Source organism: Bos indicus x Bos taurus, chromosome 17 (assembly GCF_003369695.1).
Source record: "Bos indicus x Bos taurus breed Angus x Brahman F1 hybrid chromosome 17, Bos_hybrid_MaternalHap_v2.0, whole genome shotgun sequence".
In the NCBI taxonomy this organism is placed as follows: Eukaryota; Metazoa; Chordata; class Mammalia; order Artiodactyla; family Bovidae; genus Bos; species Bos indicus x Bos taurus.
In genome coordinates this window covers 55,559,120-55,575,945 of record NC_040092.1, presented here as the reverse complement: position 1 = coordinate 55,575,945, position 16,826 = coordinate 55,559,120, and the positions used below count along the sequence as shown (strand labels likewise).

Sequence of the window (16,826 nt, the reverse complement as noted above, 5' to 3'; positions counted from 1 at the left end):
TCCACAACCTCTGTTAAAGTTCATTCACCCACTAATTGTTCCTTCTTATCGATTTCTCTTTAAAACCCAAATGCCTGGCTCCCTTTCAGGAGATTTTAAGAGCTGAAGTTGCTAGTTTAAAAAGGTTCCTTTCAGTTTGTAATTTAAAAAATATTTTTTTTTTCCTGTAAGCTATAAAGTTGATATTTGGTGGGACTGTCTGGCAAGAGCTTTTTAATATGCTCTTTTTTTTTTTTTTGGTTGCACCTTGAGGCTTGTGAAATCTTAGTTTTCTAACCTGGGATCAAACCTGGGCGCTCTACAAGCTGGGCCCTCCACAGTGTAGTGTGGAGTCCTAACCACTAATTTGCTCTGATCTTATGAATCGTTGCTGTAAGAGAAGGTTCAACAGAAGATTGTCTAACTCACTGCCCTGTAGAATCCATAGGATTGCAAACCTCTGTTTTTATGCCACGTGCCTTGTGAAACTGATTTGTGTAAAGTGAACTAAGGGCACGTCTACAATCAATGTCTTCCACTTTCTGTAGGAGAGTAGCTGTCTTAGTGGTAAATTCTACTCGTGTGACAGTCTTAGGTTTGAGCCGCATGGAGCCAGGCAGGACCTAGTTTCAGACCTCATATAACTTACTCCAGTATAACGCTCACTCAGTCATTGACAGTGTGAACAGAAAGAAGAGGGGAGCAAAAAACAGGAGTTATTTGTTGAAACGTTGTTTTCAGAGGCTTCTTTTTACTGTGTTCTATCATCTGTATGCAGATTGACTTGAAGAAATTGCTTTATTATGTTTCTTTGGCACTGATACCTTTCATTGGGAAGGGGAGCCAAAAACTGCCTAAATAATGACTTTTTCTTTTCACTGCCACTTCACAAAGTGAAGCCGCTGTTGCTTTTGGTAGATATTCCATTGTGCCATCGATTCCAGCCTGCTAACTTGCATTTTGTTCTGTGGTTTGTGTAGTCACGTCGTTTTTGCTATTTATTTTTCTTTTTAAATTGTTTACTTTATTATTATTTTTTTTTTTTACTGCAACATGCAGCTTGCTGTATTTTAATTCCCTGACCAGGGATTGAACCCAGGGCCCTGGCGATGAAAGCTCAAGTCCTAACCACTGACCACCAGGGAATTCCCTGCCATTTCCAAGAACACAAAGGAAGTAGTACCTTAGGAGTTGGTCCAGAGTACTTTATTGAGCTGGTTATACTCTGACAGTCCTGCCCGTTTCCCACCAGTGAGTGCGTATTTTACACTTGTGTTCTCACTGGGGCACTAAACAGCTTCAGATGTTCCCCCAGCAGCTGGTGTCTTGGCCTTGGTACCCCAGAGGCAGGAGAGAGCTCACTCCTTTGCCCTCCTCAAACTTCAAGGGTCTTAAGCAGAAGGCAACCCATTTGGCTGTCCCCACAAGAAGAACTAAGGGCTTCCCAGATGGTGCAGTTGCAAAGAATCGGGAAACACAAGAGACCTGGGTTTGATCCTGGGGTTAGGAAGATCCCTTGGAAAAGGAAACAGCAACCCAGTCCAGTATTCTTGCCTGGAAAATTCCATGGACAGAGGAGCCTGGTGGGCTACAGTCCACGGGGTCACAAAGAGTCAGACACGACTGAGCATGTATACACACGATCAGAACTGGGAGGTTCAAACAGTAAGAAACATTATACAGCCTCATAAGAATATTCTGCTGTGCTGTTTAGTTGCTAAGTCGTGTCTGACTCTTCAGCCCCATGGACTATAGCCCACCAGGCTCCTCTGTCCATGGGATTATCCTGGCAAGAATACTGGAGTGGTTGCCATTCCCTTCTCTAAGGGATCTAACCCGAGTCTCCTGTGTCTCCTGTGTTACCACTGCGCCTCCTGGGATGCTCTCCAAGAGAATATGGACATATAGAATTGCAGATAATTCCAAGGCCCTGGGACACAAGAGTTACAATTAGAGAGACAGTTCTCTGTGGGTACATCTGACCTTCCATCAGGACTAATAAAGGAAATGGGGTGGAGGTTGTGTTCTTGATGGCACCTCACAGATAACACAGTCCTGAATGGTGCCTTGATTCCTCTGCCCATTGATTTAGTTTCCCTTTTCTTTACCATCTTAGAATCTCATCTGGGCCCATGTAGGCATTCATTTTCAGAACGGAAAGATAGAGTAGCCACGGCCTTGTCCAGGGCTCTGATCGTGACAGGGAACAGAGGCAAAGTAAAGTGCCCATTGTTCACATGGCTAGTTACAGCCAGTTAGTGCAGAGCCGAGGTCAAGTTCTCAGCCCCCTCCACTCCCAGCCCAGGCCTTTTTAAATGCTACCATGCTGGCTTTTATGATTGAACATTCTTTTAGTCAGCAGCTACTGAGACCTGGAGTTTAATGAAAGGGTGCTAATTGGTTCTGCTTCTCCTTCTTCTCTACACTAGATAGCGAAATGCTGGGTCATTTAGTCGCCTTTCACGTGACATATACGTAATGTGGACGTTGGCCATTATCCGTGTTTCCTTGGTCTGTGTACCTCAGGAACTATTCTTGTATCCTTGGGAATATAGCAGCTTAAATAAAAGAACTTACTTTTTAATGTATAAGCAGTACATGATTATTTCAGGAAATTAGAAAATATAAGCTAAGAAAATAAAATATTGAAAAACAGTACTGCTACTGCTAAGTCGCTTCAGTCGTGTCCGACTCTTAGCGACCCCATAGACGGCAGCCACCAGGCTCCCCCGTCCCTGGGATTCTCCAGGCAAGAATACTGGAGTGGGTTGCCATTTCCTTCTCCAATGCATGCATGCATGCTAAGGTGCTTCAGTCGTGTCCGACTCTTAGCCACCCCATGGACAGCAGCCCACCAGGCTCCTCTGTCCACGGGATTCTCCAGGCAAGAATACTGGAGTGGGTTGCCATTGCCTTCTCCATATACATGTATACATATGTGTATGTATATACATATGTGTGTCTGATATACATATATGGATAGTCTTTCTATGTCAAGAAAATATATGTCTATCATGTCAATTTTAACAAGTAGATAATATTTTATTGTGTATATAATGTAATTTACCTAGCTGATGTGCTGTTTTTTGGAAATCTAGGTTTTTTTCCCCTAATGATAACTGCATTTTGAAAAATCTTAGTATCCTCTAAACCAAATATTTCCACATTCCTTTAATTATCACCTTAGAATAAATTTGTAGAAGTAGATATGCTGAATCAAAGAAGATTTTTAGTGTCATTAGCCTGGTTGCCCTCCAGAAAGATAGCCATTTACATTCTGTCCATCAAGGTAAGGGAGGACCTTGGCATTTAAGTAAAATAAGCAAAATAATGACTGCTGCTGCTGCTGCTAAGTCGCTTCAGTCGTGTCCGATTCTGTGCATATCGGCCAGACTCCCCCGTCCCTGGGATTCTCCAGGCAAGAACACTGGAGTGGGTTGCCATTTCCTTCTCCAATGCATGAAAGTGAAAAGTGAAAGTGAAGTCGCTCAGTCGTGTCTGACTCTTTGAGACCCCATGGACTGCAGCCCACCGGGCTCCTCCATCCATGGGATTTTCCAGGCAAAAGTACTAGAGTGGGGTGCCATCACCTTTTCCTAAAATAATGACATCAACCACTAATTCTTACTGCCCAGGTTGAATGAGTTACCTGAGCCTCTCTCTTCTCAAGTGATTATAAAGCTATGAGCACACTGTTATGACCTGTAAGAGACTATAAGCAGAGTTATGTAAGAAGCTTATAATAGTTAGACAAGGATTGCGAGGCTTGCTTTACTTCAATCATACGTACACTCTGCAGTCTAAACATAATGGTGTCAGGGCCAGAGAGATTTGTGCTGAATGTACGCTAGTCAGGCACCAGTTCAGCAGCTGGTTTTTAGTGCTCTGACATCAGAAATGAGAAGTATCTTCAACATCAGTATATCTCCTACATCACATTTCAAGATGAGATCTTTGTGTTTTCTTGCTTATGATGGTAATAGCAAAAGTAGCTAGTTAGTGCTTTGTATTGATGTATTCTAGACCTGTGCTGAGCACTTGACACGTGTTATTGTCCTTAATCTCCAGCACAAGCTTCTATGGTAGGTGTTGTTACCTCCATGTTACAGATGAGGGATCTGAAGCACAGAAAGGTTGAGTAACTTCTATGGTCACAGAACTTCTGTTTGGTGTGGAGGGGTTGAAACCAGGTGTACTTTTTTGACATCAAAGCCTGTGGTCTGAGCTTTTATGTAATATTGTCTCACTGATAATCAGGCTGTATATTACTCCAGATACTCTAACCTCTAGGGATATTTAACCTCACTTCTAAAATATGTCAGTAGGTGGAACTGTAGCAATGAAGAGCAAGCATTTGGGGGCAGAAAAATCTGAATTTGATTTTATAGGATGTGGAAGCCTCAGCGTCCTCACCTGTGAAAGGAGGGTAATTGGAACCACTTGAAGGAGTGCTGTGAGATTACATGTCTGTGGTGAAATCGTGGCACCTGGCCTTGGTAAATAGGCACAGATAAGTAATAGAAAACACATCATTATCACTGCTTAACTTGTTTAAAATTTTAGCTTTAATTGGATGTGGATTTTTAAGTTTTTATTTAATGTTGGAATATAGTCAATTAACAATGTGGTGATAGTTCAGGTGAACAGCAGAGGGACTCAGCCGTACATATACATGGATTTCTTCTCCCCCAAACTCCCCTCCCATTCAGGTGCCAGGTAACATTGAGCAGAGTTCCCTGCGCTATACACTAGGTTCTTGTTGGTTATCCATTTTCAATATAGCAGTGTATACATATCGGTGGATGTGGATTTTTAAACCATAAATTTCCCTTTTGTTTCCAAAACTGTTCAAATCAGTGCATTATTTTGGGGTTGTATCTCTTGTCCTCTCCAGAGGCAAGTTTGTCCTTTTTCTGGGGGTAGGTAGTACAGTGGTGGCTTTGTAAATCCAACAGATAGCAAGTGACACTCAGGCATATTGGGTATTATCCTTTATTTTGTATTTAAATTACAACATTATCATCTTTGGGGCTAAAGGTTGCCCGTGTCTGAGGCCATAAAATAGATGCTTCCCTTTCACCTTTATTTAAGTAGCTTCAAGCACAATTCTTTTGAGAACTGGATCCGTTTTGGGATCCAAGCAGCCTGTTCTGACATCTGAAAATACTAGATTGGTTGCTTTTTAATCCCTGGGAGGTTTAGTGAGTTTGTTTTGCTTGGTTTTGTTTTCTGCCTTGTCACAAGAGGTTTTTATTTTTGCCTAGACACATATATATACAAGAGGTTTTTATTTTTTGCCTAGACACAGACATATATATCTATACATGTGCATACGTACCCTCTTGATCAGAGGAAATATACCATCTTAGATATATTTGAATTCAGGTTTTTAAGTCAGTGCTGCAGTCCCAGAACCAAATTTTGTTGATATCAGTCATGCACCACAAAAGATACCCACTGAATCGCCATCAGTGAAGTCTTACGCTTTTGTTCTTAATCTGAGGCCAGATACAGTTGAATCCATTTTGTGGATCCATTTTAATACCTCTGTCTTTTTATTTCAAGTGGACTTCCTATACTCTTAGGTACATCTCAAACCAGATGAGAAATAAGACTTAGGCTGATTCAGTATTTTCCATCATCGTAGGCAGTGTTTAAATTTTGCCCAAATATACACACGAGGCCTGTGCATAGTATTCTGAAAACAAAACACAACCCTGCAAATAGTAAAAGATTCTCATTTTTCCAAATTTAATTTCTAAATACTCTTAAGCCCCTCAAGTGTTAATCCAGTTTTTCCCGTAGCAAAAAGCTTTATCTTGGGTTTCCTGAAGGCTTCTCCTACCCGACACAGCTTTCTTTGTTGTTTCAGCTGATTGCACATCGGGTCAGCTTGTTGTTCCTGCTATATCTCTGTCGAAGCAGCATTGCCAGAAGGACTGCCAAGTCCTTCCTTTCTCTTCTGAGTGCCTAACACATTTTGCCCGAACGGTTGGGTAAATAGACCAGCCCTCTCTCAGAGTCATGGCAGAAGAGCTTCCTGTTACCTCACTTTACACAGTAACAGAAGCAAAGTTCCAGGCTCTTAAACATTGTAGCCCTTGGGCTTACTTTCTTGAGAAATGACAGAGCCTGATATAAGGAACATTCAGGATTCCAACATGTTTCTCTTGGAGTCTCCCTCTTTCCTAAAGGGTGATCTGGCAACAGTGTCAGTTGCTCTTAAACTGTTAGCAGGACATTTGCTCTGTGATCTCTGAGCAGTACCCTTCTCTGAGATGGGAAGTGGACACCTGCTTTCAGAGAGAACTTTTACTTGATTGGCATCTTTAGAATGTGCCTTGTCCGCTGGGGGAGGAATCCAGCCCTGCCTTCTAGGTAGGCATCCTTGTATTTCCTGTCTCCAGAGCCTGGAGCCTTAAACACCTGTCCTCGTTTATTTTGTGTGCCTTTAGGAAAGTGATCAGAGAATATGGTGCATTTGCAGAGTAAATATAAATGTAAAAGGTATATTTCCCTTCCTCTCCCTGGCAAGTGTCTATTGGGTATGGATCAGAATCCATAGTTAATTCCTGAAACTACTGTTGGCTGTTAGCATCTGTGTCTTTTTCTTTTCTCATTTATGCTGATAATGGTTTCTTATAATGGTATACACAGTTCTTCCTTATCTATAACCCTGTTTTATGGAACTTTGTAACCTTGGGCCTGGATATAGCCAGAAGAAACCTGAAACTTCCTTGGTAGCACAGAAGCAGGCCCAAAGCATCGTGCAAAGAACTGAAGACCTAAAGATACTGAGATTTGGAATTGAAAGAGACACATGTACCCCAGTGTTCACTGCAGCACTATTTACAATAGCTAGGACATGGAAGCACCCTAGATGTCCATTGGCAAACAAATGGATACAGAAGTCGTGGTACATATACACAATGGAATGTTCAGTTCAGTTCAGTTCAGTTGCTCAGTCGTGTCCGACTCTTCGACCCCATGAATTGCAGCACGCCAGGCCTCCCTGTCCATCACCAACTCCCGGAGTTCACTCAGACTCACATCTCATCCTCTGTTGTCCCCTTCTCCTCTTGTCCCTAATCCCTCCCAGCATCAGAGTCTTTTCCAATGAGTCAACTCTTTGCATGAAGTGGCCAAAGTACTGGAGTTTAGCTTTAGCATCATTCCTTCCAAAGAACACCCAGGGCTGATCTCCTTCAGAATGGACTGGTTGGATCTCCTTGCAGTCCAAGGGACTCTCAAGAGTCTTCTCCAACACCACAGTTCAAAAGCATCAATTCTTTGGTGCTCAGCCTTCTTCACGGTCCAACTCTCACATCCATACATGACTACTGGAAAAACCATAGCCTTGACTAGACGGAACTTTGAATGCATTTGAGTCAGTTCTAATGAGGTGGATGAAACTGGAGCCTATTATACAGAGTGAAGTAAGTCAGAAAGAAACACCAGTACAGTATATTAACACATATATATGAAATTTAGAAAGACGGTCACAACAACCCTATAGGCAAGACAGCAAAAGAGACACAGATGTAAAGAACAGACTTTTGGACTCTGTGGGAGAAGGCAAGGGTGGAATGATTTGAGAGAATAGCATTGAAACATGTATATTATCATATGTAAAACAGATGAGCAGTACAAGTTTGATGCATGAAGCAGGGCACGCAAAGCTGCTGCTCTGAGACAACCCAGAGGGATGGGTTGGGGAGGGGCAGTGGGAGGGGTTTCAGGGTGGGGGGACACATGTACACCGTGGCTGATTCATGCCGATGTACGGCAAAAACCACCACAAAAACCTCCAATTAAAATTAATAAATTAATCTAAAACAAACAAAAAATAAAGATACTGAAATTTGCCATCTCAACACTTCTTCTGTAAAGGGAGCTGTAAGTGGCTGATGATGACTCCAAAAGGCCAGCCTCTTCATATGACAGTGACTAGTATGAGAGAAGCCACAGGAAATGAAGGAACACAAGCAACAGTGGCAGGTGGAGAGGGGACATTGGTGGTGAGCACAGACGGAAATGTGGGGATTTACATCCCAGGCAATGAGGAGTAGAGAAAAGAGCCAGTGGTGAGAATGGCGTTAGGGGGTGGCAGGTAGAGACTGTGGAAATGACAGAACAGTGGGGCACACTGATGAGCAGGAGGTCGTAAAACAGCAAAGAAGGCAATAGAAGGGGAAACAACGTGGGTAGAAAACCTGAACTTCGATATAGGAGTGCTCAGAAGGCTACTTAAAAACGAGGGTCAGTCGTGAAGACCTTCATGTAATACCCATGAAAACTGGAGGCAGAAGTGAACATTTGTTGAATGAGTGCACTTATGCATATACCTTTTACACCGTGGCTCGAGTGTGTGTGTGTTTTGGGGGTGGCAGGGTGGGCCTAGATGAATAAGCACACGAAAACTGCAGGCAGTGTGTGCAAAGGTGAAAGCACAGCTGGGCCGCCCTGGGCCTTATAGCTGATGGGTTCCATGCAGGATAACCAAGGAACAGGAGGCTGACTTGCGGTCAGTTGCCACCACAGCCAAACAGGGACTCCCAGGTCAGGTACCTGGTATGACCACCTGGTAAAGGGCAGCGCAGGGCGGTATACCAGTCCACAGGCAGACTGTCCCAGCTGAGCCGAGGGACGTGTGCAAACCAGCCTCTGGAAGGCATATCTACTATCGACATAGGCAGGGCGGAGGAGAGGCAATATCAGAGGCTGGGAATTGCACCCGGTGGGTCTGCAGAAGTTCTTCACTCCCCTGAGTCCCCAAAAGTGCCTGTGTCCTGAGGTGTGGACATCTAACAGTTGCCAGCAGGCACAGATGGGACGGCGGGGGGAGGGCACGTGGCCAGCATCGACTCTGGATTGGGCTCTGTCTGTATCGCCCAGCCAGCCGCAGCTGGGGATGGTGGTGACCTGTTTACAGGCAAGGAAGGACACAGTATATTTTAGAAAATTTTCCAATGCCTATTTAAAATTTTACGGTCTAAAATGTTTTAAAACTCTCTGGCTAACTCCAGAATGACTCATTGCCAAAATATTCCAAATGAGCATTGTATTTTGCATTTGGACAGTGTTTTCTACTTTACAAAGTGTATCTATAGACATTATTCCACGTGATTTTTTTATGACATTTCTCTGAAATGAATAAGGTTTTTTTTTAATGTGTCTCCATTTTACATGTAAAGAGTTTGAGACAGAGAAAGATGAAGCAGACTGTCTACAGGCACCCAGATGGCTGCTGGGAGGAAGGAAGGGGGACCCAGGTTTCATAAGCTCTAGCTCTTGCCGTGACAGCGTAGTGCAGAGTCATCGATTGCTTTTCCACGTGGTTCACTGTGACCCCGAAAGAGTGAGCTGTGGAAAGGGCCTGTGAAGAGCTCCAGACAGCCTCTTCGGCCTCCTAACTCAGAGATTTATTCTTTATCCTCTACAGAAGCATTCCACGTGGGCAGTTTTGGTGTTTCGGCTCAGAGTAAAAGAAAATGAATGTGGGTTTGTTTTGGTTTTGCCTTTCCTTGACCAATGGATCTGAAAACCTTCCAAGTGTGAAAGTGTTAGTCGCTCAGTCGTATCCAACTCTCTGCTACCCCATGGACTGTAGGTAGCCCCCCTACAGGCTCCTCTGTCTGTGGAATTCTCCAGGCAAGAATACTGGAGGGAGTTGCTGTTTCCCTCTCCAAACAGTGCCTCTTATTCCCCAAGAGGTTTTAGTCCTGTTCCTCACAGTTCTGAGTATCACTATGGACACATTTGTATCTCCTGCTTTTCCCAGTCAGTTAACAGAGTGAGATTCCGAGATATATCCAGTTACTGGTGACAAAGAAACAGAGAGAAGCTGTTTTTGAAGAAATCAATTAAAAGATAACTTGGAAATCTTAAGGAGACATCTGAAGGAGTCAGTTAGTAGAGTTGCAAAATCTTTCTTTAATTCTGGAATGAATAGTACATAAAATTTATAAAATAGGGATGGCTTCTAACAAACTGTTTTGCAAGGTCATTAACAATTGCAGGGCAAGAAAAAAAAGAAGGGAATTTGTTCTAGTGTCTCGACAATGACGTTGGCTTGGCATCCCTGTTTTGCCCTGCAGCTGTGGGCAGAGAGCAGGGTGCCTGTTACCTACTCTCCCAGGCTTAGGTTGATTCAGTTTGCAGGTTGGCCGGGGAGATGACTCTCTCGCTTCTTGTTTCTGACCTGGAGGGAGGCTGTGAGGATGACCTCATCCCATTACAATTCAGAGCCTCGGCGCTGGTGAGAACAGGGCTGCTATTCCCTAGTGATAGTCTATTTTCACATCTCATTCATAATTGAAGGGAGGGAGGATCATTTTTTGCCCATTATAGGAGGTGGTTACATCACATCTCCAGGGGCATACCGAAGGCCTCGTATTTTTGCAACTTAACAACTGTAACCTGGTCTCCTGACAAGATCTGCCTTCCCCTGAAAAGTGCAGATTCCCGGAGGGAGAAGAGAGGATAGGGCTCTCTTCTGGCTCTCTTCTGGGAACCCTCTCTGGGTTCCCAGCCCAGAAAAGGGAACGGGAGAAATGTCGCTGCCTTCCCACCCTAAAAGACTGTCCCAAAGTTTCTGGACTCACCTGGTCAGACGTGACCATACACTATCCTTACTCTTGGATTTCTGATACATCTTTCAATGTCTTCTGTGTGACTTCCCTGACAGAGAGAAAGTATCAGAAGGCAGAGCTGATGGCAGTACATAGGCATGGGATGAGCCTGGGTTGTAAGTATCGTTTACATGCTGACATTCGTTATCACCATTTTATGTTTGTGCAGGTGGTTCTAGAAAAGAAATCACTGAACACTGGGAATGGCTGGAGCAGAATCTGCTGCAGACACTTTCCATCTTTGAAAATGAGAACGATATCACCACATTTGTGAGAGGAAAAATACAGGTAATGCTTTATTTATTTTTTTGTTTTTATTAACATATAATTAACTTGCTGCACTGTGTTAGTTCTAGGTACACAACACAGTGATTCAGTATTTCTTAAGTTAGTGGAATTTAAAACAACAACTTTTCTCTGGAAAGAATTTCAAACTTAGAGAAAAGTTGCAAAAGTAAGAATTGTATAAAACATACCTGGAGATCCTTTACCCACACATTCTTCTGTTATTAACAGTTGACCGCATTTAATTTATTATTTGTGGGAAACATTGAAAAGCATCAGTAAGCTTAGAAAAGATGGCAGCTTCCAAATTAAAAAATATATATATTATTGAATAACGGAGAGCTTGGACTATAAAGAAAGCTGAGCACCGAAGGATTGATGCTTTTGAACTGTGGTGTTGGAGAAGACTCTTGAGAGTCCCTGGGACTGCAAGGAGATCCAACCAGTCCATTCTAAAGGAGAGCAGTCCTGGGTGTTCATTGGAAGGAATGATGCTAAAGCTGAAACTCCAGTATTTTGGCCACCTGATGTGAAGAGCTGACTCATTGGAAAAGACCCTGATGCTGGGAAAGATTGAGAGCAGGAGGAGATGGGGACGACAGAGGATGAGATGGCTGGATGGCATCACCCACTCAATGGACATGAGTTTGGGTGGACTCTGGGAGTTGGTGATGGACAAGGAGGCCTGGTGTTCTGCAGTTCATGGGGTCGCAAAGAGTTGGACACGACTGAGCGACTGAACTGAACTTATTGATAAAACCAAGCAGATTTGATAAATCATCCTTTGGTTTGAGTCATGTGTCTGAATTTCTGGGAAGTAATATGTGAACTGTGAACTTCCTGATGTTCAAGCTGATTTTAGAAAAAGCAGAGGAACCAGAGATCAAATTGCCAACATCCGCTGGATCGTGGAAAAAGCAAGAGAGTTCCAGAAAAACATCTATTTCTGCTTTATTGACTATGCCAAAGCCTTTGACTGTGTGGATCACAATATACTGTGGAAAATTCTGAAAGAGATGGGAATACCAGACCACGTGACCTGCCTCTTGAGAAACCTATATGCAGGTCAGGAAGCAACAGTTAGAACTGGACATGGAACAACAGACTGGTTCCAAATAGGAAAAGGAGTTCATCAAGGCTGTATATTGTCACCCTGCTTATTTAACTTATATGCAGAGTACATCATGTGAAAAGCTGGACTGGAAGAAGCACAAGCTGGAATCAAGATTGCCGGGAGAAATATCAATCACCTCATATATGCAGATGACACCACCCTTATGGCAGAAAGTGAAGAGGAACTCAAAAGCCTCTTGATGAAAGTGAAAGAGGAGAGTGAAAAAGTTGGCTTAAAACTCAACATTCAGAAAATGAAGATCATGGCATCCGGTCCCATCACTTCATGGGAACTAGATGGGGAAACAGTGGAAACAGTGTCAGACTTTATTTTTCTGGGCTCCAAAATCACTGCAGATGGTGACTGCAGCCATGAAATTGAAAGACGCTTACTCCTTGGAAGGAAAGTTATGACCAACCTAGATAGCATATTGAAAAGCAGAGACATTACTTTGCCAACAAAGGTTCGTCTAGTCAAGGCTATGGTTTTTCCTCTGGTCATGTATGGATGTGAGAGTTGGACTGTGAAGAAGGCTGAGTGCCGAAGAATTGATGCTTTAGAACTGTGGTGTTGGAGAAGATTCTTGAAGGTCCCTTGGACTGCAAGGAGATCCAACGAGTCCATTCTGAAGGAGATCAGCCCTGGGATTTCTTTGGAAGGAATGATGCTAAAGCTGAAACTCCAGTACTTTGGCTACCTCATGTGAAGAGTTGACTCATTGGAAAAGCCTCTGATGCTGGGAGGGATTGGGGGCAGGAGGAGAAGGGGACGACAGAGGATGAGATGGCTGGATGGCATCACCAACTCGATGGACATGAGTTTGGGTGAACTCCGGGAGTTGGTGACGGACAGGGAGGCCTGGCGTGCTGCGATTCATGGGGTCGCAAAGAGTTGGACACGACTGAGCGACTAAACTGAACTGAACTGAATATAAGTGGGGGAGTCTGAGGACTCTATAGAGGGGCTGGGTAAAAGGGGGCAGTGGTTGGTGGGGAGACAGGAGGGGTCTTCTCCTTCGAGGAATCACCGCTGAGGTTCTCAGTTACCTTTTTGTCATTGTTGTTGTTCGGTGTTTCAGTCGTGTCCAACTCTTTGCGACCCCATGGACTGCAGCACGCCAGGCTTCCCTGTCCTTCACTAACCCCCAGAGTTTGCTCAAACTCATGTCCATCGAGTCAGTGATGCCATCCAATCACCTCATCCTCTGTTACCCTCTTCTCCTCCTGCCTTCAATCTTTCCCAGCATCAGAGTCTTTTCCAATGAGTCAGCTCTTTGCATCAGGTGGCCAAAGTATTGGAGCTTTAGCTTCAGCATCAGTCCTTCCAGGGAATATTCAGGGTTGATTTCCTTTAGGATTGACTGATTTGATCTCCCTGCAGTCCAAGGGACTCTCAAGAGTCTTCTCCAGCACCACAGTTCAAAAGCATCGATTAGTTGGCACTCAGCCTTCTTTATGGTCCAACTCTCACATCTGTACATGACTACTGCAAAAACCATAGGTTTGACTATGCAGACCTTTGTAGGCAAGGTGATGTCTCTGCTTTTTAATATGCTGTCTAGATTTGTCATAGCTTTTCATTGTCCTCCCTCAAGTGTTACTGTCTTTGGGAAATAGGTGCAAATCAAAAGTGGTAGGAAGAAACTGAAGATTAAAAGTAACAGTAAGTTAAGAGAAATAAATAAATAAAGCAGGAGCAAATTGTGGGTCAAAGAGCCATTCTTTTTACCTTTTTCATTACATCAAAAATGTCAGATTTAATTCCCCTGAAACCAATTATGAGAAAGGAATTGCTATTAATGCAATTATGTGTGAAAATCATTCATGTGCAAATAGATGGTTTAAGCACTCACAAATTGTCCAGTAAGAAAGGGAACCAACACACTTACTTGTTTTGAGACTTAATTAACTTTTAAAAATTATAAATGTTATAATTAACTGCAAAGGCAACCACAATCCAAACACCGTAGATAACTTTTGTTTTTTTCTTTTTAGATTTCTTGTATGCTTATTTACCCTAATAGTAGTCTGACTATACGTATAATTTTATATCATATCTTTTTTCTCCAATATCTACTATATTGTTGTATAACCTTGGCTGTTATTATAATAACTGAATATTGTCCCATAATTGCCTTACTATCCCTCCTTATGTAAGTCTCCCTAGCTTTTAGATAAGTGGGAGTCAGGTACAAACAATAATACAACGAATTCTTCTGTTCATATGTAACTTTTCTTATAGTTTTTCTCCTCTTTAGGATAGATTACAAAATGTTGGTTAATGGGTTAAGTACGTTTAAATGCTTTTAGTGGACGTTAGTAGATATTGTCAGTATGTTAGAATCCCTGTGTGATTATACTGTTGCTTGCTTTCAGCATTATAATTGTTTAAGTAGTTTTTCAAATGTATGAAGTAAAAGTCGGTGTCTTATTGTTTTCATTTTTCTCTTTGATTATGAGGTTGAATATTTTTTTATGTTTGCTAAGTTAATGTTCCCCTTTTTATGAACTACCTATCAATGTCCTTTATGTATTTAAATTTGTATTGGATGTCCTGAATATTTGGACTGTAGCAATTTTACAAAATTACATGGAGCTGTTGCCTAGAACAGGGGTGACCTATTTCATATTATGTAGAACCTATAGAACATATATACTCTGATGGCTCAGTGGTAGAGAATCCACCTACCAATGCAGGTTTGATCCCAGGGTCAAGAAAATCCCCTGGAGGAGGGCATGGCAAACCAATCCAATATTCTTGTCAGGGAAATCCCACGGACAGAAGAGCCTGGCAGGCTACAGTCCATGGTGTCGCAAAAGAGTCGGACATGACTGAGCAACTAATGAGCAAGAACAACATAGAACATACCGGAAGGAGATCATTCCATCCCTTTGTTCCATCATCTGGTCCACCTGGCTAAAGTTACAGTAATCTGAAGAGATTCTGTATTGTGAACCCTCTTTTTTTTCTTGAAGTTGGGAAAGTTGGAAGTGGAACTTTAGGGGTTATTATCCTTATTGTTGAAACTAGTTGGTGAGGCCTGGTCTGTTGATATTAATGTGTTTTAGTGATGTTTTTCACCTCTATGTCCTTATAAATCCTCTCGTATTTAAAGAAATTTTCTTTTTAAAATTTCAATGAGCATTCTAGATATGTAGTACTTATTAGTTCTTTAGATAGCATGAAAAAGTGAAAGTGTTAGTCTCTCACTCATGTCAGACTCTTTGTGACCCCATGGACTGTAGCTCGAAAGGCTCCTCTGTCCATGGAATTCTCCAGGCAAGAATACTGGAGTTGGTAGCCATTCCCTCCTCCGAGGAATCTTCCCAACCCCAGGGATCAAATCTGGGTCTGCTGCGTTGCAGGCAGATTCTTTACTGTCTGAGTCACCGGGGAAGCCCCTTAGATAGTGTAGTTTGAATTTAATGTTCCTTCTCTCTAAACATGTGGGCATCATTTGGTTTGTTCTACATTGCTCTTTTCTAGTATTCTTCTGACTTCAGGTCAGAGCCTTGCTACAGGAGAGCGGACATTAGGCTTGAGGGTCTCCATGCTCACTCAGAGTTGATTGGCCGTTGGCATTGCCTAAGGACCCAACTTGGAGAAGGCAATGGCATCCTACTCCAGAACTCTTGCCTGGAAAATCCCATGGGCGGAGGAGCCTGGTAGGCTGCAGTCCATGGGGTCGCTAAGAGTCGGACACGACTGAGCGACTTCCCTTTCACTTTTCACTTTCATGCATTGGAGAAGGAAATGGCAACCCACTCCAGTGTTCTTGCCTGGAGAATCCCAGGGACGGGGGAGCCTGGTGGGCTGCTGTCTATGGGGTCACACAGAGTCGGACACGACTGAAGCGACTTAGCAGCAGCTTAGCAGCAAGGACCCAACTGCAACTTCATATTAGTTGTTCTCATTCTGTCCCTTTCATCTATTCACTCATTCATTTCCTTTTTCCTTCTTGCATATTTTTGGCTCTCCTTCTGTGAAGGCATTGATAACTTTGAAGTGTCGTATAGGTCCGGTCTCTACCTCTCTGTCTCCATTCCTGCCCTGCAAATAGGTTCACCTGTGCCATTTTTCTAGATTCCGTGTGCTGTGCTGTGCTTAGTTGCTCAGTTGTGTCTGACTCTTTGTGACCTCATGACTGTAGCCCGCCAGGCTCCTCTGTCCATTCTCCAGGCAAGAGTACTGGAGTGGATTGCCATCCCCTCCTCCAGGGGATCTTCCCAACCCAGGGATTGAACCCAGGTCTCCCACATTGCAGACACATTCTTTGCTCTTTTCTAGTATTCTTCTGACTTCAGGTCAGAGCCTTGCTACAGGAGAGCGGACACTAGGCTTGAGGGTCTCCATGCTCACTCGGAGTTGATTGGCCATTGGCATTGCCTAAGGACCCAACTCGGAGAAGGCAAAGAGTCTGACATGAGTGAGAGACTAACACTTTCACTTTTTCATGCTATCTAAAGAACTAATAAGTACTACATATCTAGAATGCTCATTGAAATTTTAAAAAGAAAATTTCTTTAAATACGAGAGGATTTATAAGGACATAGAGGTGAAAAACATCACTAAAACACATTAATATCTCTTAGGTGCTAGCTGCTGTCGGTAAAAACTTTTTGAGACATTGTGTTTGAAAGGCATATTTAGTGGTTGGGGGACATATACACAAAATACGTTCAGCCAACATAGAAATTAAGAGAACCTAAAGACAAGAATGCTGGTGCTTATGCCCGACTTGGTTAGTTTCATAGAAAATGTGATATTTACACTGAACCTGGAAAGGTGGATTTGGGCAAGACCAAGAAGGGGTTCTT

General features: G+C 43.0%; 1 protein-coding gene across 1 annotated transcript in view; it reads left to right on the top strand.

Moving 5' to 3' along the window:
- The window catches only part of TBC1D9 (TBC1 domain family member 9), a 128,594-nt gene that overhangs the window by 61,165 nt on the left and 50,603 nt on the right, over positions 1 to 16,826 (top strand). The window contains exon 3 of the mRNA XM_027567405.1: positions 10,780 to 10,898. Coding sequence (XP_027423206.1) covers positions 10,780 to 10,898 — 119 coding nt within the window. The remainder of the gene's footprint in view (positions 1 to 10,779; positions 10,899 to 16,826) is intronic.